The following is a 23,596-nucleotide window of genomic DNA, read 5'->3' on the forward strand; positions in this document are numbered from 1 at the left end:
CATTTCATGTTCCTGTGTTTCCGACAAAAGTAGTCTTTTTCTCACTCTGTTTCTAAATGGTTCCCTAAATTCTACGAAGAGTGCTAAACCTGCTGTTACGTTTCTCTGACTGTTTCCTTTGTTCGTAGCATCCAGGGTCTTGGTCATATCCTCATGAGTCTCTTTTTATCTTGTAGCAGGCTAAAACCCTGAAAGAACGAATTTTATATCATTTCTAATAAAAGGTCCACCATTACAGTAGCATTATTTCCTTCCTCTTTCGTAAAATTTCCATACATTGTTTAGCATAAAATGTCTTTAAACATTGAAAACGAAAGTGGTTTGCGTGCGTGATTTTCCCAAAAAATTGGAACATTTCGAAAACAATTCCAAGCTATTGTGAATAAAAACAAACGGTAAAATCTTATTCCTCATTTCTATGGCATACATAATGTACTGTACGTGGACAAACAAAGAGAACGAAATTACCACCCCTGTGCTCATGAATAACCACCAATCAGATTTAGGTTTAATTAGATAAGGAAACTCAACACGTGGGCTATCTGCCAGGGGAGATAGGGGATAGAAGAAGACCTCTTATAGGACGGAACCGAAGGTCTAATCGCAGTGATTGGTTGAAATTTGTGAGCATTGGCTAGCATCTTGTGAAGTGAAGTAATTCTGAAAGTTACTAAAAGAGTAGTTATGATCATGGTATGATCGAGTTTCAAGATGGGGTCTCTCCTTAAAACATCATTAAGGGGAGACCCCATCCCTAGGATCATCATGTGGCACGAGAAAACAATATCAGAGCAGTTTGTTTCTTTAATGAATCATCCAAATACAGCATATTTCTATCACACAGTTACGCCTTATGCTCTGAACTTTGGGCATACTTCTTCAGCAAACACATCGAAGTGTAATCATTTGCCTAGAATTTACGCCTCGTGTCATCCAGCACTGTTACGTAGAAGATGAAAATAATAAATATAATGGGCACTCCTGTCTCAATGCTACTAAACAAGCCCCGAGATAAAATCGTTGAAAGGTTAATAGGATTGCTCGATCCATAAAAACCAATAGAAATCCTATCTCTGAAAAAGATCGTTTTGTTGAAGTGGAAAAGAAAGGAGACAAATTTATTTGATTATGCAAACACATTCATGCGTATTCCTGAAGGATTTTGAGTTGAATAGTCACAGAAAATCCTTCAGGAAAACGCAAAATTATTCAAAGAATGGCAATCGTTCTGCCGTACAAGGAAATAGTAAACAATTTTACAGACATTTGTGACAAGATCGATCGAAGAGGAGGATCTTTTCGAGGTTCTTCCTGTAATTTGGCTTATTGAAGCTGATTTCCATCTGCTGAAAGTTGACAAGAGAGCCTTCAAACAGTAAAGCTTTTTTACCATTATGATTCAGTCTACGCGATAGAGATTCTTCACAAACAACGATGCGAAAACCAACGACATATTACTGCAACGTTAAAGATCTCAGGGGTGGCGTTTTAGAAGATAGTTACATTTATTATATTGGTTAGTTCGGTCCATACGTGTTGGCGGGTTACTGCAACACAACGTACGGGCAATCTGCCAAAAAGAAATCACTCCCGGAAAGACTTTTATCGGAAACTGGTTCTTATTTAAGTGTTTAGACTCGTGAAGAAAACTCGAAAAACTCCACGAGGCGCGAACCCACTGCCTGTGTTCGTTGGTACAGTAAAATTCTCATACCACGGTGAAGTACGGTACATAAACGATATATCCTGAAACAATGATGTCACTCCGCCTTCCACATCATTACGCGTTGTGTGACAGCCACGAGCAATCCCTCGAGGTCTTACTATGGACTTTGAAATTCCCGTTTTGTTGCCTCGTGCCATTATGCCACCCTAATTAGGGTGTCATTCGAGACGAAGAACATTGAACAGTACAAAACAACTAGTATATAGTATTATAGAGGGTGTACTGTACTGTACGTCTTTATTTGCTCAGTGATTAAAAATGTGACAGTTTGTATTTTACTTGTTCAATATGCTCACCATCGTTTCTGCTGACAGTGCAAAGTTGTCATCTCCACACCTAATGAATGGCTGTGTATCTGGCGATATCTCACACCATATTCTCTTTGCTACTTTCTGCAAACCTTTCGTTGTCCAGGTTTTACACAGAAACAGTGCTTATTAAGGTGGCCAAAGCGAAAAAAGTCCATTGGACTCGAATCCGACAACTTTACGTGCGTGAATCTTCATTATTAATAAAGGTAATGCGTAATTGGCCATACACAGATTTGATGTACTCTCGTGTTATTGCAGCAGTCGTGGTGGAAGAAAGTTTCGTGAACTTCACTAGGATAGAGCTGGGGAATGTAGACTTCAAGAATTGGTTTTTCAGAACAATGGGTTCGTGTGTGTCGATCTTTGTTTTCGGTGGCACACTGAGGAGAAGTAATTCCTGTCCATTTTGGGGGCTTAAATGAACAACTTCTATTATGGAGTTGCAGATTTAAAGCCTCCTGTATTCCCACTGTCCACGGTGCTGGTAGTCAGTGAGGAATTCTATTGTGGACTAAGTTCTATGTAATCATTCACTTGCCACACCGTTCATTTACCCGCGTAGTGTTTTAAAAAAAATTCAATTCTTCTATATTTAGTATACCGAAAAGGAAAATAAAAGTGTACTGTACTGTACTGTACCTTCCCAAATAGGGAATTTTCTGGATGAACAAAAGATGGAGTAATTAACACAAGGTTTTCCTAAGAACGTTTCATAAAACCGTGAAGTGTCGTCATCAATGTAACGGTTAATACTGCAATTTCCTTTGAACGTAACGTCGTTACGATTTGATTGACTTAGCGCTCGATAAAAATAAGGAAACACCAATTTGATAGGGTGAAACTTACCTCCGTTGCGAAGGAAATGAAAATTATTCGTAATTAAATAAATACAATTTAACCAATCCTCAGGCCGTTCGTTTGAATTAAAATACAGTATTAAATCTCTCCATTTAAATGTAAAGATTGTCAAATTTTCAACGGGTTTGAAGACTGAATATAATTACATTATTTAATTAACAATGCTTTTTTTTTATTTCTTTCATAAACAGAGCCCATTAGTCGAGGATAAACACTACTAAATACTAGTCCAGGGTTCGCGCCTCACCAATGATCTAGCACGTAGATTTATCCGGGTTTTCTCCACCTGTCTAACACCTAAATAGGGGACAATTCACCAAAGAAAGTCTTCCTTCCTTGGCAGATCGCCTTATTCCATCAATCCCGACTGAAGAATTCCTTTTATTACTTCCGGTTTGAAGGAAATATCGTGGATGAACGTTATTGATACCGCTTCCTGTTCTTCATTGTTGCGTTTTATGTGGAAGATTGATTTTAATGTATTGATCCTGCATTGATCCTTCAGAATCTTCTGTGTTAATTAATCAACCCATTTATTAAGCAAGTTATTATTTTCGTATCACCTTACCCCAATTCATCGTGTGAACCGACACGCAAGTGTTGAAGCACTTGTTTTCTGGTGGGGTGCTGCAAACGCAACACGTGGGCGATCTGTCAAGTAGGATGCATCTCATAAAGATTTTCTGTGGAAAACGAATCCATAGATGTGTGAAGCCTTCGTTTTGGCCATATTTTTTATGTGTTTGCCGTGTCCCAGATGTGAACACACCACTGAATTGTCTAACGGTGTTTCTTTACCGAGCTCTTTAAATGCAAGTGCTGTACCTAATCCACGATGGTAATTTATTTCTAATTGTAAATAACACTAATTGATCAAATTTAATTACTTAATTAAGAAAAGTTCTTTGTTTATTCGGAATTCTTTTCGAGTGTCTTATTTGTTCTCTGAAATAACTGTTTGTTTCAACGAATTCGCGAAAGATCAGCACCTAAATCCTTCGCGAATTCGTTGCCCAATAATGGTTCGAACCATTGTTGGGCGTGGTTTCTCACCTCAGTAACCGGGTATTATTCACATTTATAACACCTAGACAGAGCCATTTCCTCGTGTTTAGGTGTTAGACACGTGAAGACAACGCGAGAACGTGCGGCACGACTCATTTTAGAAATGATGGTGCTCTCGAGATTTCAAATTTCGTCACGTATTAATTACCGAAAAACTTTTTAAGTCTATTATATCACTCGCCCAATCGAAGAATTTTGGCAGCAATACGCTCGTGCACCATCGAAACTAATTACTTTAATTCGCTTCTTCGCTTTGTAGTGTGTTGGCAAACGTCACACATTGACGATTAACCGCTACGAAATTCGATGAAATTGCTTTTATTTTTTTGAAATTCGATACAAATTTTCGATTTATACAAATACAAAGAGCGAAATCTTCGTGTTTACCTAATTTACATACGAAATTTGAGTTATAAATTCTACAGTTTCTTCTGTTAACCCCCCCAGAAACGGTCGATCTGTACTTTTCGAAGGTAATTCACGTAAGGATGAAGCGATGAAATCAAAGTGGCGAATTTAGGGGGTAGGCAGGGCGCACTTGCACCCTCCCCTACAGATTTTTACAGATTACTTTAGATTATTGTAAGATATGCCTGTAGATCCGCCATTGATAACGTCTCCTCATTATTCGTTAGTGACCCAAATATCGAGGTAGAAACCCGCATATAAGATAAAGAATTCGTTAAATGTGGGAAAATAAATTAATTGGAATTAAGAAGGGACGAGGCGCGAAACCCGCCGTTTTCGGAGCAGTAAATCGATGGGGTCAAAGGTCGAGAGATCAAGAGCGAGCCGAAAGCTGTCCACTGCAATTTGCGTAATTACATTTTAATTATATCGAAAATTCTGAGGTTATTGAGGTTCACGTAATGCAGAGCCAAACGCTCTATAAATGTAAAAAATAAAATAAAACGGCCGCCAATTGAAATGCAGTAACTCGATGTCGTTTACACCTAGAGTCAGGAAGAAACCAGTCCGGAATTTTTGATGGCCCATAAAGACTCTCCTATATTGGAATTATAGGCTAAAAAGATCGTCCCGATCCATTCTTCAACTCGATATTCTTCGCCCACGCCAATCTTATATAAGAAATCGCGCGATTGGATCGCATCTGTAATGAAATCAGTTGTTTTTCGCCTCCGGTTTACCCTCCCACTTGACAAATAACTCACGTAATCGCCACAAAGAACGGCTCGAACTACGAACGGACGTGGAAAAATTCCCGTCGAATCGAATTAATGGCGAATTTATCGGCCACGTTCGAAAATTCCGAACGCGCCGGAACGCTCGACAGGTTCCGTTTTTAAGCCAGGTTCACACTGGCAATGCGAACGGGACGAACTTCGACTCTTTCGACCAATTAAGTCTTCGCAAATTGTATTTGAAACCTTTTCGACCAATCACGTTCAAATACAGTTTGTATGGTGCAGTGAGATGCGGTTTGATTTGTGTTCGTTCGTACGAAGGTGTGAACCTAGCTTAAACGTCGGAACTTCATTGTTTTGGGCGACCAATCAGATGCGAGAATTTCTATTGTTTCGTCGTAGCCGTAAACCTCGTCATTACGAACCTTCTTCGTAAAGGAAACACAGAAAGATGAATTGATATTCTTACGTAACGGGTTGATTTTTATGACGTCAGACGAAACTGTTTAAGTGTTTTAAGCTCTGTATAAAAGGCATTATTCTTTTTATAGTGTATTAATCCAAAGACTACCGAATTTTCCGACGCAGTAACGAGAATAGAAAGGTAGACGATAATTTTGAAAAAAGATTTCGGGAGAGGCCGCGACCTTTTGACCTTAAGAAAGGGGGTTAGGCCCTCCCCCGTCGACTCCTTCATTCGCCTGTGGAAAACCCGAACGAAATTTGTTTTTCGAACGCGGATTCGGCGCCACTTCGCGTATAAACACGTGATACGATCGTGGTCCTACTTTAGGAGGACGAACTATGGGCGCGAAAACCGGAAACAAGAGCACGTGACTTAGAATAAAGACAGAGATTCTCCTTTTAATTCCTCTTCGGTCTTCCTCCTCAAATTTTAACTTTTATTTTAATTAAAACTTCTTACGTTTAAACACTTAATTTTACATATTTTCTTTCCCGTCTTTTCATTGGTTAACGCCCATTTTTTTAAATAGTCTTCTCCGTAAACCCTGAACTTTTTCTGTAATTTTCTACATTTAATAAAGGGTAAAATTAGGAACCACGCCGGCGAAGAAACGAGAACTCTTTAGAGCTTTGAAAAAGAAAAAAAATCTTCGTTGTTGCCGCTTCCGGATAATCCGCTAGGCGATCTTTCGGCGCCACGGTCGGAATACTAACGAATTAAGGGGATTAAAAATCGTGGTACTTCGAACATTAAACCTACATTATCTCGAGTATAAAAGCATCGAGGAGGGGGTTCGTACCCGTTGGGGTGGTTGGGACGAGGGAGGCTTCTCCCGGGGCGTTTCCATTCCAGTGCTCGCGCTGGTGGAAGAAAAATCCCGCGACTAACGAGGGGAGGAACGTGCTCGCGGCCCGGTTCCTGCTCCTCCTTAACGAGTGTCGCGTGGTAGAACGTGCGAGAGCGCGCCTTTGGCGGGGTGGGTTTTTTCCGCCTTTCGAACCGAATGGCGGGAGGGTGGAGACGACTGTGGTCCCCCCGGAGGGTGGTACGAAGGTGGAGGCAAGAAAAGAGACTCGGTACAACTACAACTTGTTATATTTCTATTAAAACACTATTAAATACCGTTACATTATGATGGTTTAAAACGGCCGCCGGGTGGGGCGGCGCCAAGTACGACTAAACAATCCTCGGTTGTTTGTATTTTTTTGTTTTTTTGTGTTTTTTTCTTTTTTTTCTATGTCGAGACCAATATTCGAATGTTTACAAATGACAAAAACGACCCGTTTGTTAGTGTCGGTGCCGTCGACCCGTCGACCCCTCCGGGCGCGGAGCGCTTTTCTCCTCTTGCTCCTCCTCCTCCTCCTCTCGTCGTCCGGCGCAAAAGTTTTGCTTCCTTCGGGACGGGGCGTCGCCCTCCGCGCTCGAACCGGGTACGTCGACGTCGGGACGTTGCGCGTTTAGGAACAGGGGGCGCGACGCGTCCTCGGGCCGACGCTCCGGTCCGCTCGTTGATTATTATTAATTTTTTATTTCCTTCCGGGCCCTTCCGCCTTAAACCGGACTTTCTCTTCTTCTTCTTCTTCTTCTTCCTCTCTTCTACCGGAGATGATGGAGGCGGCGCGCGCGGCGCCGACGACGTCCGGAGCGGAAGCGTTCGGACGAGCGGAGCGCGGCTCGACACGACGCGAGGCGGGCCGGCGCGCCGCCGCCCGTCGTAGAAAAAAGAAAAAAAAAAGAAAGGTCGTTGTATGCGTGGGTCGGAGCGGGTCTTCGGCGCGGGCCGGAAGCCGACGTCACCGGTCGGTCCGGGCTACTTCCGCAGACGGGTGGAGCTCGAACGAAGGACGCACGCGCGTACGAAGAAGATTGAGCATTGTGTATATTCCTCGAAGTGGTCGCCCCGTTTCGCCCCGTGTCGATGGGGGTAGGAAGGAGAGTGACGATGATGGATGGAAGAACTGTCTTTCCGGCCGGCCGCTCTATATACTTACGTAAGTGGCCGTTGGCCCGCCGTCCGCGGGGGTGGTAGTGGTGGTGATCCGCAGCTCCCCCTGGCGGCCGGATGCAACCTCCGTGGGTTGGTGGCATCTCACTGTGACTTGTTCTTGTGAAAGGCGATCACCTTGTCTTGATCCACGTACTGAAATATGTGAGGCGCATCCAGCAAGATCCCTATTGTTCCGGCGGTCGTCACTGCGAAAAATATGTAGAGTTGAAGACGATCGATCACCATGGCCACGTACTTCCAGTCTTCGCGGATCTGCAAGAGACCAAAATGGCGATCAATACGTTGTTACGCTCCGCGCCGGGCCCCGTCCCCGGCGCGTCGGCACTCGCGCCGTCCGCGCGCGCCGCCCCCAACGGTCCGAATCCACGCCGAGTAATTGGCAGCCATGCTACTCGGTGACGTCGGTGATGGCCCTCCGCCCTTTCCGTTTTATATTCGTAAACCCGTCCCGTTTCTAGAAACGGGATAAGTTTTGTCACGGGACTTTCGGGGGATGAAATAAAGGGGGAGAAAAGATCCAAATTGGAGATGAAAGTCTCATTGGTTCCCCTCTGTTGGGGAGAAACCACCGAAATTCCTTTGGACGTTACGCAAACTACGTCACTAATTAACTACGTCACCGTCGAATTATCGAAAGTTCGAGTATCTCTCTTTCTCCAAACTTTTGCAGGGTATTTTTATCGGTTACGTCAGTTACGGTCGTCGACAGTGACGCGCGCTCTATCCGACGTCGCTGCTAATTAAGTATTTTGGTGAAATTTAGCCCTCTTATCTGCTAATTGTACGATAGATACTGCCTCATTCCGACCGTAGATAAACGTAACTCTCGTTAATGATCGGGTTTTCGTAACACCGGAATTTCGTGTTACGTTTCTTTTACTTGATCTTAACGTAACTCGAAGACCCTTCGACCGCGGATGACTTTTAGTGCTTTCCGGGAGGGAGCCGTTACTAAGTTATGTTACGACTCGACTGAATTCTAGAAAATCGCGCCGTAACAAAGCGTAATTCCGAATGGCGGCGTAACATCTTAAGTAAAGTCGGTGGTGCTTAATGTCTAGGAAAACCTTAGAAAGATTTATGGGGTGAGGCCGAAAATCTCCTTTTCGTGACGCAGGGCCATTTACTTTTCGTCTACCGAGCTTTAACGTTACGTTCAGAAAATATCAAATCGAATATCGATTTATTTTCGGAAGATAAACTCGACTTCTTGATCGATAAACTTTCTTAAAAAGCATTTATGTGTGTGTAGGGGAGTGCTCACTACCAATTCGTCTGTTGATAGAAACTTGTTACGTCCCAATCTTAAGCTAATTCGTAAGAGTCTGTAGTTTACGAAGCCGTTACGGGCGTAACAATTACCTGCATGTCTTTCTTTTGGGATATTAAGAACTCGTGTAGAACTAAAGAGGTAGGAAGGATTTGTTATGTTTTCTGCACGAAATTTTGGCAGTTTGTATACTCGGATCGGACGAAAGGAGGATAAGTGACGTCCAAACACGTGACAATCGTTCGTAATCGTCATCGATCGAGAGATCAATTAGATAGTAACTATGTTACGTGGATAAGAAATGGCTTTATTAAATTAATAACAGAATTTCGGTATTCGATTAACCCGTCGCTTTCGTTGACAGAACAACACGTAACGCTCCGATTGCTCAGTCCAATCTCGTTTACCAACCTTCTACTCTCACTCCAAATCTGGTTCCTTCCGAAACTTTTGCCTTCGTCCTTTCGTCCAAGGCTTTATTTTGTTTTCCTTTTATGGTAACTTTGCTTCTTATACTTGATTTTCGCCCGCTCTCTCTCTCATCTATACTCTTCTCTCTCTCTCTTTTTCTCCTTTTTCTTCTTCTCCTTACTCTTTATCTTCTTTCGTGTCTCTCCTTTCTCTATTCTGTCACTTCTCTCTCTTCTTGTTCTTCTCCTCCTCTTCTTCTTGTTCTTCTCCTCCTCTCCTTTTCTTTCTCCCCTCTCTTCTCTTCTCTTCTCACTCTCGTTTACCTCTCTCTTCTCTACTAATCTTATTTCTCTTCTTGTCCTTCTTCCCTCTCTTCTCTTTTCTTTTCACTCTTCTTTGACCTCTCTCTTCTCTACTAATCTTATTTCTCTTCTTGTTCTGCTTCTTCCCTCTCTTCCCTACTCACTCTCCTTTCACTTCCCTTTCTTTTTCTTCGTCTCTGTCCAATTTTGTAAACTCCACCCCTTAACCGGACTCTAAGGATATAAACATCAGTTTATTTGTCAAAAATTAAGTTACTACGCAGTCTCACGACGACTTTGTAAGGTGTCGGGAGATCCGATCAGAAGTTCCTCGTGTTACACGAAAACGAGGGAAGAGTCCTCACCTCAAAAGAAAATTTAACAAAGTAATTCTTTAAACACCAAATTATAAAATTCGGGGAAATGGAACAATTGTGCGCCGATGCGGGAGACAACAAATGAGGGAAGTTAAATTGAATTGTTTGAAGAACGGAGGCGAACAAATATCCATTTAATTAATGTTTGGTTGCGAATCTATCACCATGAAAGATTGTTTACAGAAGATGGCTTCCCGTTTTCTTTGGCAGTTCGAACCTGTATCAGTGTAGCTCCTTAATGGCCTTTTCGCACGCTCCTACAGTAAAGGGTGAAGATTAATCGCCCCTAAATGTAGAAAAATCGCCGTTTACTCGACCGGAAGCGGAATTTATAAGTAGAGAAGCGCCCTGTGCCCTCCAGTGTTGCCTCGAAGCTGGTGTCACCGAATTTTCTATAAAATACGAAATAGTTCCCGTTACTCGCGTTATTTAACTCGGTTACCACCGGACTAAAAATTCCTTAACGGTTGAAGGGAGACAAACCGTTGGTCGGCTCTTCAACGCGATTTGTTGCAAGGAGACGAAGTCGACTCGTGTGAAAGCGCCAAAAGAATCGAGATGCAACTGACGATCCGAGAAGTGAGTTACCGTCCTTCTCTTAATGCAGTTAATCCCTGGGAAATAGGATAATGATGTCAAGGTCCGGATGTAAGAGGATTAAATGAATGTTTCTTTGCCGTTTCCTTCAGAAAATATTAATTTCTTTTTCGCAAAATGCGCATTAAAATCGCTTATTTCAAAGAGGAACGAATTTCGTACCAGGAAGGAAATCATCACATAAAACGGGGCCAAAATTTCTATTCTCCATCAGAAACGGTTTGGCTTATAGCAGGTTAACCGAGGTGGAAGAGTCCCAAATGTTCGTTTCACCCGGCACTTCTACCGAGAGGAAGGACTTTCTACAGGAAAATGGCACCTATTTAGGTGTTAGACAAGCGAAGAAAACCTGGCAAACTCCATCTAATTCGCTCCTTGGCCAAGCGCGAACCCACGACCGGTGTTCTGTGGTTTTATCCGACTGTGCCACTAGTGTGCACACACACAAGATTGCATTTCCCTTGTAGAAAATAAGCTAAAAAGGAATATTTTCGCCGATACGTGGGCGAGATATACAATCTTTCTACCCCTTCCAAGTCAAATCTTCCTGGAAACGGGAAGTATTTTCGAACAATCAAAAGTCCTTCTACAGAATCGAACAGAGGAAAGGACAATTAAGATCGTTACGACTAATTGCAAAGGGGGGGAGATGAAGAGAATTCCGAAGAAGTCGTTAATAGCGAGTCCCGCGTATCGGAAAAAAAAGCCACTTTACCTTTGTATAAGAACCGTATTTGTCAAAAAACCAGCGAAGGAGACGACGTGAGAGGTTTATAAATACGGATAATGACTTCGAACAATACGCCCAGCGCTATAAAAATCGACTTTTCACAACCGGAATCTACGTAATCGACTTATTATGACGAAATTCCTACGCCATCCCGCATTACCAATCACAGCCTCACGCGCTTTCAAATCATTTCAAATGGGTGAAAACATTCGAAACGAATTCCTCAACTTATTAACTTCTGTAAAAATGGAGAGGAGGAAAAGGATAAAGAAAGAAAGGAAGAAAAAAAAATGGCGGAGGAAGAAACAAATGATAATTTTGATCGGCATGTTTTAAAATTGCCGGCAAAGCTTTTAGTAGATTAGATTTTTTTTCGCAAAGGTTATAAATAGCTTAATACGTCGGCTACCACTCGATTACGTAAGAGTATTGTTAGTGGTCCTCTCTCTCTTTCGACAGATATGAATTATTTACAAGATAAGATCGAATTCTTGCGGGTGCATTTCTAGAAATCGTTTCGATTTCGTACGTTTTCTCTCTCTCCAAAAAACCAGGAACCGGAAAAAATAAAGTAAAATGGTAATTCGATTATCCTCCTCGGCTTCTAACCCCTTCCAACCCCTTCCTTATTAATACAAAAGGAAAAAAAAAAGCGCGTGTCTGGCTTGAGAATGGGTTGGCACGTGGATTTTCCAACAAATTTTTCTGGTTCCACTCGATTTAGTGAGAATTTGAGATGCCGGTAAACATTGTCAACGGATATTGACTCGAAACGTGATCGTACTAAAAGAGCAAATTGTTGGAAGACTCGAATAGAAATGAAGATGCGCTTCGATACAGAAATGTCTCCCCCTAATAACCTATAAGTTAAACCTCTCTTCCCGCATATAACGCCGATTCCTATCTTGTCCTTTAAATTAAACGGTGCGAGCGATCTTCTGCCAGGAAGAGCGCGAACATTCGCGTGAATAACACCTCTCCTGTGTTAATTTCCGCGTAAAAAACACCGGCAGAAAACATCATCCTCTCTAGATGCTCACTATAATGAAGTCAAACTTCGCTTTCTTCTTAGGATATTCTCGTGTTCTTCTCTGTGTTACTTTAATATAAAGAATGCATTTCGTCAGAGATGCGAATTTCCCCCCTCTCCTCCTGTTTTAATCATAGTAATGCTCCGGATATGCAAACTGTCGATTTTCGTCATACATTTCAAGAAAAGTTCTTAGCTTAATGTTAGCCTGGGGAGGAGATTGGGATGCAGAAAAGCGCTTTCTTTTCGAATTGCTCTTCATAATTTAGGAACCGGACTACATAAATACGCCAATTCCATTCGATTAACCGGCCTTATGTTAGAAACGAAGCTTCGAAACTCGCTTTTCCGTGCTCGTTTGATAATACTTGTTTAATACTCGTTTGGGATTTAGTATCGATTCACACGGGATACGGGCATTCCGGCAATGGCAAAACACCGTATTGAGTGAGAGAGCTTCGGCCATACCCCAATTAGGGATTAGCCAGACTGGCCGAACAATTTAATATACTGTAAACCTGTGTAGGGGTATGGCGCACCATCAGGGGGATGATTAACGATAAATCCGCATCCCATCGATCCGTCTTTATGGCCTACTAAAATACATCAGGGTGCACTCGAAGAGAGGGTTGCATTGGAATTACAGTAAAACCCTTACTCGGCCGCCACCGTTACGAGGGGGTGGTCTTTCAGAGGGAGGTTCAATTTTCCCGCCGGGTGGAGGAAATTCCATCGATCAGATTTCTCCTCCTCGAATGGGATTGGAGGAGGGAGCGAATGGAAACTCGCATTGCGGGTAAAGCGAAACACACTTCAACCGTTTGTGAGGGTCGATAATTAAAGAACGAGCCGGAATGAACCTTCCTGGCTCGTAAATAAATCGATAAGGTACCCAAATAAATGGTTTTCCAGCAATCGCGCCCGGCGATTTCCATGAGCAATCGGGAAATTTCTCTCAAGAAGAATTCCCCAATCCACGTGGATTTCGTTAAATTAACCATTACAATTACAGGTTACAGAGAGGTTCCTCACTCATTCCAGCTGTGTTACTTATGCACTCATTCCTGGAATGTATTAATATCGGTATGTCGGTCTACTAAATATGACACTAATAGTTACAATACCATAAATTCTAACAGTAATACAGCCTCTTGTTATATCGTGCGTGTAAGGAAACGATATATTGGCTAAATATTTACATTTGGAACACAGAAAAGATGCAATATATCCGAATGAGCGCTATAACGAGGGATAGTGTAGTGTCTTTTACGTATTTGCGTACACAAGCGGAATATACATATTGATTTAAATGTTGGGTACGAGTATAAACGACAGAAACTGCCCAATAACTGACGTCACGAAGTCGTAGAAAATGCGCATCCCCATTATTTAAAGTGGAAAAAGAGCTTCGAAGCAACAATAGAGAATACGAAATTATGCATTGTATTTAATAATGTAACGGTTAAGTAACTGGGAGGGACTAAAAATGGAGGAATTACTGCTTACTCTCGTAGATTAGAACTATAAATCCGTGATATAATTGGGAAATGTATGTAGCAATTACCCGTTTCCGGGCGAAAAACTGGATGTAGTATGGATGGAAAGTAACTAGGCATTTAGAAATATTTGTATAATTTCTATACTTGTGAAGAAAAGATAATGGTTTACAGATATTGTACCTTAATGAATGGAAATATGGATGCGTACTTTAAAATTAATATAGGCACCTTAGCCATCCATCAATGACACGTTTTCCTCAGATAGAATGTGGAAGACCATTTCACGGTAGAACCTCTGGTAATTTCAGTTTCGAATGACAATTCTTGATTGTGGCACGACGTCTCTCACTAAATACTACCATTTATATACAGCAACTACTGATTTCCACATCTCATAGCATGTAGCGATCTGCTCTCGCTCCTGAAAACACACAAGCGGTCGGCCATCTTTCTTGCCAGTGAACGTGCAGCCTCTCTCGGTCACTGCCCACGCAGCCGATGCAGAAATTATAAAGTATCATTGATTGTTGCACATGCAAACCAGATTTTATTATGATTACATTATTACTACAAAAATTATAGCTATTTCTCAATGCCTAGTTACTTTCAACCCATACTGCATATAATATAAATTCTTGTCTATGTTTGTTGAAAGAGGAGAGGAGATTCATGCATAAAACATCAGATTGATAAGTTATGTGAGAAAATATAGGAACTATTTATTCTACGCGGACGAGTCCTTTGCAAATACAGAGAAAAATGAAAAATTCTAGACTTAGATGTAGTAAAACTTGATTGGAAAAGATTCCGCATAAACATTCTTTTTTCAAATATCTTAAAATAATGTAATTTTGGACGGAGAAATTAAATTAAATTACGAAAATTTTGAAGTAAATCAGTTGATTCGGAAGGATATAATTATTATTAACACTTTGAATATGATTATTGAATGAATAATTTGTAAATTCATTAAGATAATCGAGCAGTTAGATATTTATATAGCTAAATTTTTATAAATAAAGGGTAAAAAACTATTGTTTAAAAAAAATTGAATAATATGAAACCGTTGACGCTATATCGAGGAAGAACGTCGAGTAATCCGAGTTGCAACATCCAGATTATTCCTTCACTTCTTTAACGGTGAGATGCGGAGATATTTCTCCGCATCCCATTGTTAAAGAAGTGAACGTCATGGAAGGAAAGGAATAATCTGGAATTCCTCTGCATTCCATCATTAAAGAAAAAAAGAAATATTCTGGAATTCCGCATCCCATCATTAAAGAAAGGAAGGAATAATCTGGAATTCCTCCGCATCTCATCATTAAAGAAAAGAAGGAATAATCTAGAATTCCGCATCCCATCATTAAAGAAAGGAAGGAATAATCTGGAATTCCTCCGCATCTCATCATTAAAGAAAGGAAGGAATAATCTGAAATTTCTCCGCATCCCATCATTAAAGAAAAAAAGGAATATTCTGGAATTCCTCCGCATCCCATCATTAAAGAAAAGAAGGAATAATCTAGAATTCCGCATCTCATCATTAAAAAAAGGAGGAATAATCTGGAATTCCTCCGCATCCCATCATTAAAGAAAAAAAGGAATATTCTGGAATTCCTCCGCATCCCATCATTAAAGAAAAGAAGGAATAATCTAGAATTCCGCATCTCATCATTAAAGAAAAAAAGGAATAATCTAGAATTCCGCATCCCATCATTAAAGAAAAGAAGGAATAATCTAGAATTCCGCATCCCATCATTAAAGAAAAAAAGGAATAATCTAGAATTCCGCATTTCATCATTAAAGAAAAGAAGGAATAATCTAGAATTCCGCATCCCATCATTAAAGAAAAGAAGGAATAATCTAGAATTCCGCATCCCATCATTAAAGAAAATAAGGAATAATCTAGAATTCCGCATCCCATCATTAAAAAAAAAGATGGAATGATCTAGAATTCCGCATCCTATCATTAAAGAAAAAAGGAATATTCTGGAGTTATGCATTTCATCATTAAAGAAAAGATGGAATGATCTGGAATTCCGCATCCCATCATTAAAGAAAAAAAGAATATTCTGGAATTTCCCCGCATCTCATCATTAAAGAAAAGAAGGAATAATCTGGAATTCCTTCGAATTCCATTGTTGTTTTAAAAAATATTCTCATATTTTCCTTACAAAACTACAAATTATCTATACAATTAAAGAGAAAACGGAAATTTTCCATTAAATGACATTTATTTAAATTATAATTTAGACAATTGTTGTATAATTCTGCAGAATTTAACAATAAGAGTGAGTTGAAGACTCAACTGAAATTCAGGAAACTGTAAAATTAACTCACATTTTTACTATAACCCACGATCACAGACGAAATTGGGCTCGACAAATTCGTATTATTAAAAACACCTACACACACAAAGACAGAGCACGTTCCATTGAGAGCGACCTCAAACGCCCGAAATTTGGGCGTTTGGGGTCCGCTCTTCTCTTTCCGGGTCACTTTCTCTAACGTCATTCGAACTCGATTTTCCAGACACCTCCTCCCCGGTTAAACGAGAGGCGGAAATTACCCCGCTAATTATAATGCTTTCGGGATGACGTCACGGTGGTAGGTAACTGGACGTATTCGATACGTATCGAAATAAATACGCCAAATTGAATCACACGCCACATTGACGTCGACCGAATTCGTTTATGTCAAGTTGGCAAAATTCCATTTAGGCCACCTCGCGATTAACTTCCCTATCGATTCGGGGGAGGGGAGGAATTAATACGTCTTCGACGACGTAAAAATTGATTTAAGTTTAATTAACCCCGACAAAACTTTATGTATTTACTCAATTAGCATTAATGGTTCGTTAACGATTTATTATTTTATAAATGTTATTTATGGGCGCTGCACCACAATAAATACAGTTTATTGTGGTGCAGAGTCTTCATCGTGCTCCACCTCGTGCATTTACAGTCGTTTCCATTCCCCCGCAATTATAAGGAGCAACTCCGCAGAAACTGGAATGGTACGTAAGAGTAGGGAAATTACACGGATTTAATACACAAGGAATTACCCTCCCTCCCCTCGAATCCGTAGAGAATAAAGTCTTACATAATCCTCTCTAAATATAATTTAACCTTAAATTTAATTGAGGATAAAATATAAGTATCGTTAAAATGTATTTGAGACAGTTTAAGCCGCGCTTAAATATGAGGCTATAATTTGGTAATGGTCTCGACTGAGTTAAACGTCGTAACAGTCACGTGTTTAAAGTGGCCTGGTTGAGTTACGTTCGAGTGGTCCATTATATAAGAAACCAGGCAAGTAATTGGCTCGCTTCTCACCTGTGTTTCACTTGTGTGACGTTCGAGAAGTAAAAAATATTCGAGAGTTAAGTTTAGCATCGGCCATTTAGAGGAAAAAGTTACTCTTTGCACGTTGAAGTGAAAAACAAAGTCTGGCGTGACGTTCGAGTTACGTATCTTCTTTCCGTGTTCCTAATATTTAAAATAGGCGTTCACGAATGGGTCCCGTATACCGAAACATTCGTTACGTGCTCTCAAGTCGTCACGTGTTACTCTCGCTACATAAATTGGAAGAGTTACACATCGATCGTTATTAGTTACTGCATCTGAATGAAATATCCCACAAATTCTATTGATTGACTTCGTATCGTAACACGTCACACAGTTAAATTCCTCCTCTTTCTTCCTCTTCATCTCATCACTTCTACTGGTATTTTATTACAAAAAATTCCTCCTTTCTCTTCGGCATCACACGCATCTCCACTTCAGTATCTTCGCTATTATTCCACCGTTACGAGTGTTTAGTTACGCTTTATTATTAACTTTTAAGTCACTTTATTCGAATATTAAACGTTGCAACGTCTCAATTACCTCGAAAAATATCCATCTTCAGAGATAATTGAGGAATCGATCTCTTTATGAGTGATTTTTTCTATTTGTTTTATGATAATGCCTTCAATTTAATCTGTCACCCTGAACAGAAAAGGCATTAAGAAACATAATTATACACACAAAAGGAACAGAAACATCCGAAGAAACAGGAGCCAGTAGAGTGAAAAAAATCATTTCCTTCCGGATCTTAGTGTGCGGGACACATAGATCACACACCAGAATTAGGTCTGATGACGTGACGTAATGCCCTAATCTGTGTTAGGGCATTACATTGCCTGCAGCTGAAATATAATGTATTTAGTAAGAAACAACACACATGAAGAGTGGTGTTGAAGTACTGAACGGAGAAACTGCTTCACACTACCGAGCACGAGTCGAGTGTATAACTGTGTTATAAAGTAATTGGGTAGAGATCCTCTTATACATTAACCGCTTTAACCAGAGTTTAACAAATGAATTGTAAAACTAAAGAGAATTTGATCTTACCTATAATTAAAGTTTGGTTTCGCCGATCGTTAAAGCGTGCATTGAATTAAATTCTTACATTCTTAAACGCGTGTTGCTAAAGACAGTGGCATAATCTGTTTATTTTTTCTTTAACGTTTTACGTCGATTTTGGTACGGATATTGTTTGAGGTACGCATTTTGTCAAGATTTATCTCTGATGTAAGAGGTTGGTACTAGAATGCGAAGTAAAATGTTGTTGGCAGGAGGCTGAAATGTAGGTTAGCAGCAGGCTTGAATGAAAATTAGCATGAGGTTTGAATGAGGATTGGCACGAGTTTGAATGAAGGTTGGCACAAAGTTTGAATGAAGGTTTGAATGAGGGTTGGCAGGAGGTTTGAATGAGGGTTGGCAGGAGGTTTGAATGAGGGTTGGCAGGAGATTTAAATGAGGGTTGGCAGGAGATTTGAATGAGGGTTGGCAGGAAGTTTGAATGAGGATTGGCACGAGTTTGAATGAAAGTTGGCACGAAATTTGAATGAAGGTTGGCACAAAGTTTGAATGAAGGTTTGAATGAGGGTTGGCAGGAGGTTTGAATGAGGGTTGGCAGGAGGTTTGAATGAGGGTTGGCACTAGATTTGAATGAGGGATGGCACAAAGTTTGAATGAAGGTTTGAATGAGGGTTGGCAGGAGGTTTGAATGAGGGTTGGCAGGAGGTTTGAATGAGGGTTGGCATAGATTTGAATGAGGGATGGCAGAAGGCTAGAATGAAGGTTAGCAAAAGACTAATGAAGGTTAGCAAAAGACTAATGAAGGTTAGCTAGAGACTTTAATGAATGTTAGATAAAGGCTTTAATGAATGTTAGGAAGAAACTTAAATGTAGATTAGCAGGAGCCTTGAATTATATCAGAAAAATTAGATTAGAACGTGAAGTAAAAGATTAGCACATGGCTAATTAGACTGCAATGCGAAGTAAAAAGCTAGAAGAATATTAAACTGTTTTTAGAGTACGATTAATTTATCGGCTACAACGCCAAATTCCCGTAAATTCTTCCGAACACGGAACGAAATCAGTTTTTCTTATTCGAGACGACATTTTGTCTGGGATATTTCCCGACAACCTTCCGAAATTTTGCAACCTACGTGTCTCGGAAGTAATCTTTTCCAGCAAACGGGATTGAACATGGTTAGAAAGAAAGGACGTCCCCGATTCGGTGACAGAAAATCGTACGAGTGGAAACTTTCTTGAATGGAAGAAAGCCAAAAAGATTGGAATTATCTTAAGAATCGTGTCTGAGTCGATGTAAAACAGAAAATAGAATTTTTATTTTAATAATGACGTTATTCTCTTGGCTGTCCGAGTGTGAAGACGGATGATGATTATCCATCATAGAGTCGTGTTTTTCTTCTCCTGTTTTCCATTTAACTCGAAATTATTGTTACGCGAAAGTTGATCTCGTTTCCAACTTTTAAATTGTCGTTTATTTACTCAAACTTCTCCTTCTTAATTACCTATAAACTTCCACTGTCGTCTGTTCTTCCTTAATCTCGAGAACGATGTTAGATAGATGACCGGCATGGCTCAGTTGTTAACAGGAAAAGTATGATTTACAGGGGCAAGGCGCTACTAATATGAGGTGGAGAGCGTATATGTTAAATTAAATAAATTATTAAGATGATTAAAAATTGTAGCCCAGCACAATAATTTTTGTTTGTCTTCTTTAATTTCCCCTCGTTTTCTCAAGAACGGTGTCAGATAGATGACAGGAACGACTTCGTTGTTAACAGGAAAAGTATGATTTACAGGGGCAAGGCACTTCTAATTTGAGGTGGAGAGCATATAATTTAATTCAAATAAATTAAGAACGTTAAAAATTGCATCCCAGTACAATAATTTTTGTTCGTCTTTTTTTATTTCTCTTCGTTTTTTCCACGTGAAAGTTCGAATTCTGATCGGGAAAGGTTGAGAATGAGGATTTCACACCCCTCCCTATTGTATTTTTTTTCCTGTTAAGCAAAATTGGAAGTGAGAAGAAACTCGTTTTCGTGTTACGCGGTCGTAATTTAATGTATAATGCGCACGGTTCAACGTTTGCTCATCAAAGATTTATGCAAATCAATAAATATCGACTGGTAGCTGGAAATTCTCTAACGAGCAAATTGTAAATATAACTTACATTCATCGTATCTTTTGTTTGCCGGATAATTGATCATCGTAATCGTAATAATGTATAACGAGCAGTAATTTATGTTTACCTTCAATATATTTATGTATTTTAATGGCGACAAATATTAATTTTTCTCCGTCATCGAATGTAGATTAATAAAAATTAGACTAATAAAGTGAAAATCGATTATATGGTCACTTAATTCCTTCTCTTTATTTTTCCATATGTAGAGTTTGGTTCGGTTTGATGGTGTAAGGTAAAGCAACACATGGAGATCTATCAGGGGGGATGCCTCTTGGGATAAATTTCTATGGGAAGCTGGACCCTATTTAGGTGTTAGATACCTGCCAATGAGGCATTCTCTGTGCGGTACGCCTCTATTCGGGTGTTAGATGTTTTCAATGGGAATATTTTCTGTGGGTCCTATATTTAAGTGTTAAATATCTGCCAATGGTAACGTTTTGTATGGGAAACTGGCACCTATTTAGGTGTTAGACACATGAATAAAACACAGAAAACTCCACGTAGATAGCTGGCATGAAGAGACAGGAACCCGCAACCATTTGTCAAGTAGTCTTGTCCACTCAGCCAGGGTGGGGATGCATAAAATTTACACACTACAGAATAGCGAAAACGTTAAGCCAAAAGAAAATATGTGCCTATTCTACTCCAACGATTGGAAGATCGATAGAATTCTTCGGTCTTTCATTCTAGAGGCAAGAAATTACTTTAAATTTTACACGAAACGAACAATTAGCCTTACCAAAATATAAAAATACAACCTTTTTTCGATTCTGTCGCATGCAAATGAAATAAAAATCAAAATTAATCTCCGCCAGATTAACACGAAATTTCTTAAAGAATTGTCATTTTGATATATTCTAGAATTCTAGAAAAAAGAAAATAGAAGAAAAGAAGATTTGCCTCGACCTACGACCTTCATTTGTCAGCAGAAAATATGAAAATGTGTTTTCATTTAATGTAATAATAAAATATTACGGGTACGTCGAGTCGAATTAACGAAATTACGTTCGACCGAATTTATTTTAAATTAAAACTAATTAATTTGAAATTAATGTCATAAAATAACGACGTTTTAATAAAGCTTTTGATTTTCCTAATTAATATATAATAATTGTCAACATGAAAGCACTCGCTTAATATAATAAAATTAAGCATACGTGAAATTTCTTCCGTTAAAAAAATAAATAATAATAATAATTCCTGAAGCGAGTTGCATAACTTTCCCGGCAATAGTTAAAATTCCGTGTGGCGCCATCTGTTGCCAGCTTTCATTTTTAAAAGGTTTCTATATTGTTAAATATTATAAAATGGAAAAGGCTTAGCTTTCAAAGTAGAGATGGGTTTTATAAAAAATAAAAAAATTGTAAATGATGATAACGACTCCACTCGGGATACCACACTCGACCTCCTGTATCTCCTCACTCCATCGGTCTTTAACCACTAAAATTTAACAGTGTCAAACCCCCAAATACGCAAACTTCCTCTCAAAATTTCAGAAAATTTCGACAATGGGCACGGGAGTTATTAAGCTTTAAAGTGGGTGAACAAAATCGTGTTACCCCACACTAAAACATACAGAAACCCCCCTAACTGCATTTATCGATGTTTCAACCTTCCTTGAATCCAAAAATATAAAAATCTTAGGGGTGATTTTTCGACTGGTTGCAATACTTTCCCTCCGTTATAAATAACAAACGGGAAAGCAAAAAAGAAAAAAAAATCTATAATAAAATTACCCACAATTACCCCCCAAATTGAATGTTTTCTTTTGGAAAGTCAATAAGATTTTTTTCTCTGTTTTAGATTTAAAAAGTTGCTGCTTGTAGCAGAAGCATGCACTCAGATTTGTCGTTACTCTCTTAACAATTGAAGAAGGTCTCTGGTTACGTCCTTCTCGCCGCAAAAAAACTCTTCCAATTATTGACAGCGTAACAACATCGTCTACACCAGCTTCGATTTTCACGAATAGAAGCAAATTATGTGTTTACTTATTGACTTTCTGCGAGGGAAAATTAAATGTTACGCGCAGCATTTTATGTGTTACGGAACGGTAACAAACTTCTCGAGTAATTTGCCCGAAACTTCGATATAAGAATAGAAACGAGAACAGGAAACGAGGTTGAGATCCCTCCCATCTGTTACAGTAATAGGATTCTTTAATAAGTTCCATCCTTTGGGGTTACCCAAACAGAATTACGCGGGATATCGATCCGAAAACACCAGCAAACGTAACACGGATCTACATGGAAATTACAATTGCATTCGATACAGTGGACCACTCTATACTGAATCGCTAATCCTAGCTTCGTTTCGAGCCATCCTGAGCTTTGCGGATGACTTACAAAGTTACGCTAATCTTAAGTAACGTAGGCTCGTAACAATCGTTTCTTTATGAAACGGAAAAACGAGAGGGATCAGTGGCTGCGCGTTATGCAAATGTAGGAGAGATCCACTCTTCAGTAGTGTCGCGCTTGTTCTTTAAATAATTGATAAAAGCCTGCTCTGTGGGTAGTGTTACGTGTGTTGCGCGCACCGTTTGTCATACGTTACACCAATGACAATAATTTGTTTCCATTAATAGAAAGTTAGAATGTTAGAAGTCGCTGTGGAAATGTTTCAGTTTATAACTTTCCATATCGTTCGAAAGGACCGTATGGTATTTTTAATATACGGGTCGTCGAAAGGAGGTTCTCTTCTCCCTTCCAAATCGCTAAACCCGAAGTTTACGAAGGAAACGAGGGTCTCACTCCCGGTATTGAGACAGGCTCGGGCTCCCACCTGTAAAGTTAGGATAAAACGGAGAGGACGATAACTCATCGATCGCAAGACTACGAATGGCGCAAGAACCTGCGAGAGGAGGAAAATATTCAACAATCTTTTGATTTGTTAGCCAAGTTTTCAGCTCCAAGCGCGGAATAAGCGACCGTATCCTGTAAACACTCGGCTCCAAAATACGTTGCAGGAATACCAAACGTCTGAAAGCTGGCACTCCACTTCATACCCGCAATTAAAGATAACCTCTAACTATAGCCCTACGTTTTAGATAAAATAAAACCTGTGTAAATCGGACATTTATCCCGTTAGGAAGGTTACCGTTTTGGACAGGTACTGCTGTGATTCTATTGACACTCACGAAAGAGCTGCACCACTTAATTCTGTAGAAAGATTCTTCAACCATGCAATGAATTTTAGCCTAAGTATTATTTGGCAGAAATTACATTTAAAAAAAATGGAGGAGCAAAAGTCGTGAAAAGAAAG

At 39.8% G+C, this 23,596-nt stretch overlaps 1 protein-coding gene across 1 annotated transcript in view; it reads right to left on the reverse strand.

Moving 5' to 3' along the window:
- Positions 1–7,134: 7,134 nt before the first annotated feature.
- nAChRbeta1 (nicotinic acetylcholine receptor beta1) overlaps positions 7,135–23,596 on the reverse strand; it is a 40,477-nt gene continuing 24,015 nt past the window's right edge. Inside the window, exon 6 of the mRNA XM_067266545.1 lies at positions 7,135–7,831. Coding sequence (XP_067122646.1) covers positions 7,661–7,831 — 171 coding nt within the window. The 3' untranslated portion in view covers positions 7,135–7,660. The remainder of the gene's footprint in view (positions 7,832–23,596) is intronic.

Source organism: Centruroides vittatus, unplaced genomic scaffold (assembly GCF_030686945.1).
Source record: "Centruroides vittatus isolate TY-2023 unplaced genomic scaffold, ASM3068694v2 contig_2747, whole genome shotgun sequence".
NCBI lineage: Eukaryota > Metazoa > Arthropoda > Arachnida > Scorpiones > Buthidae > Centruroides > Centruroides vittatus.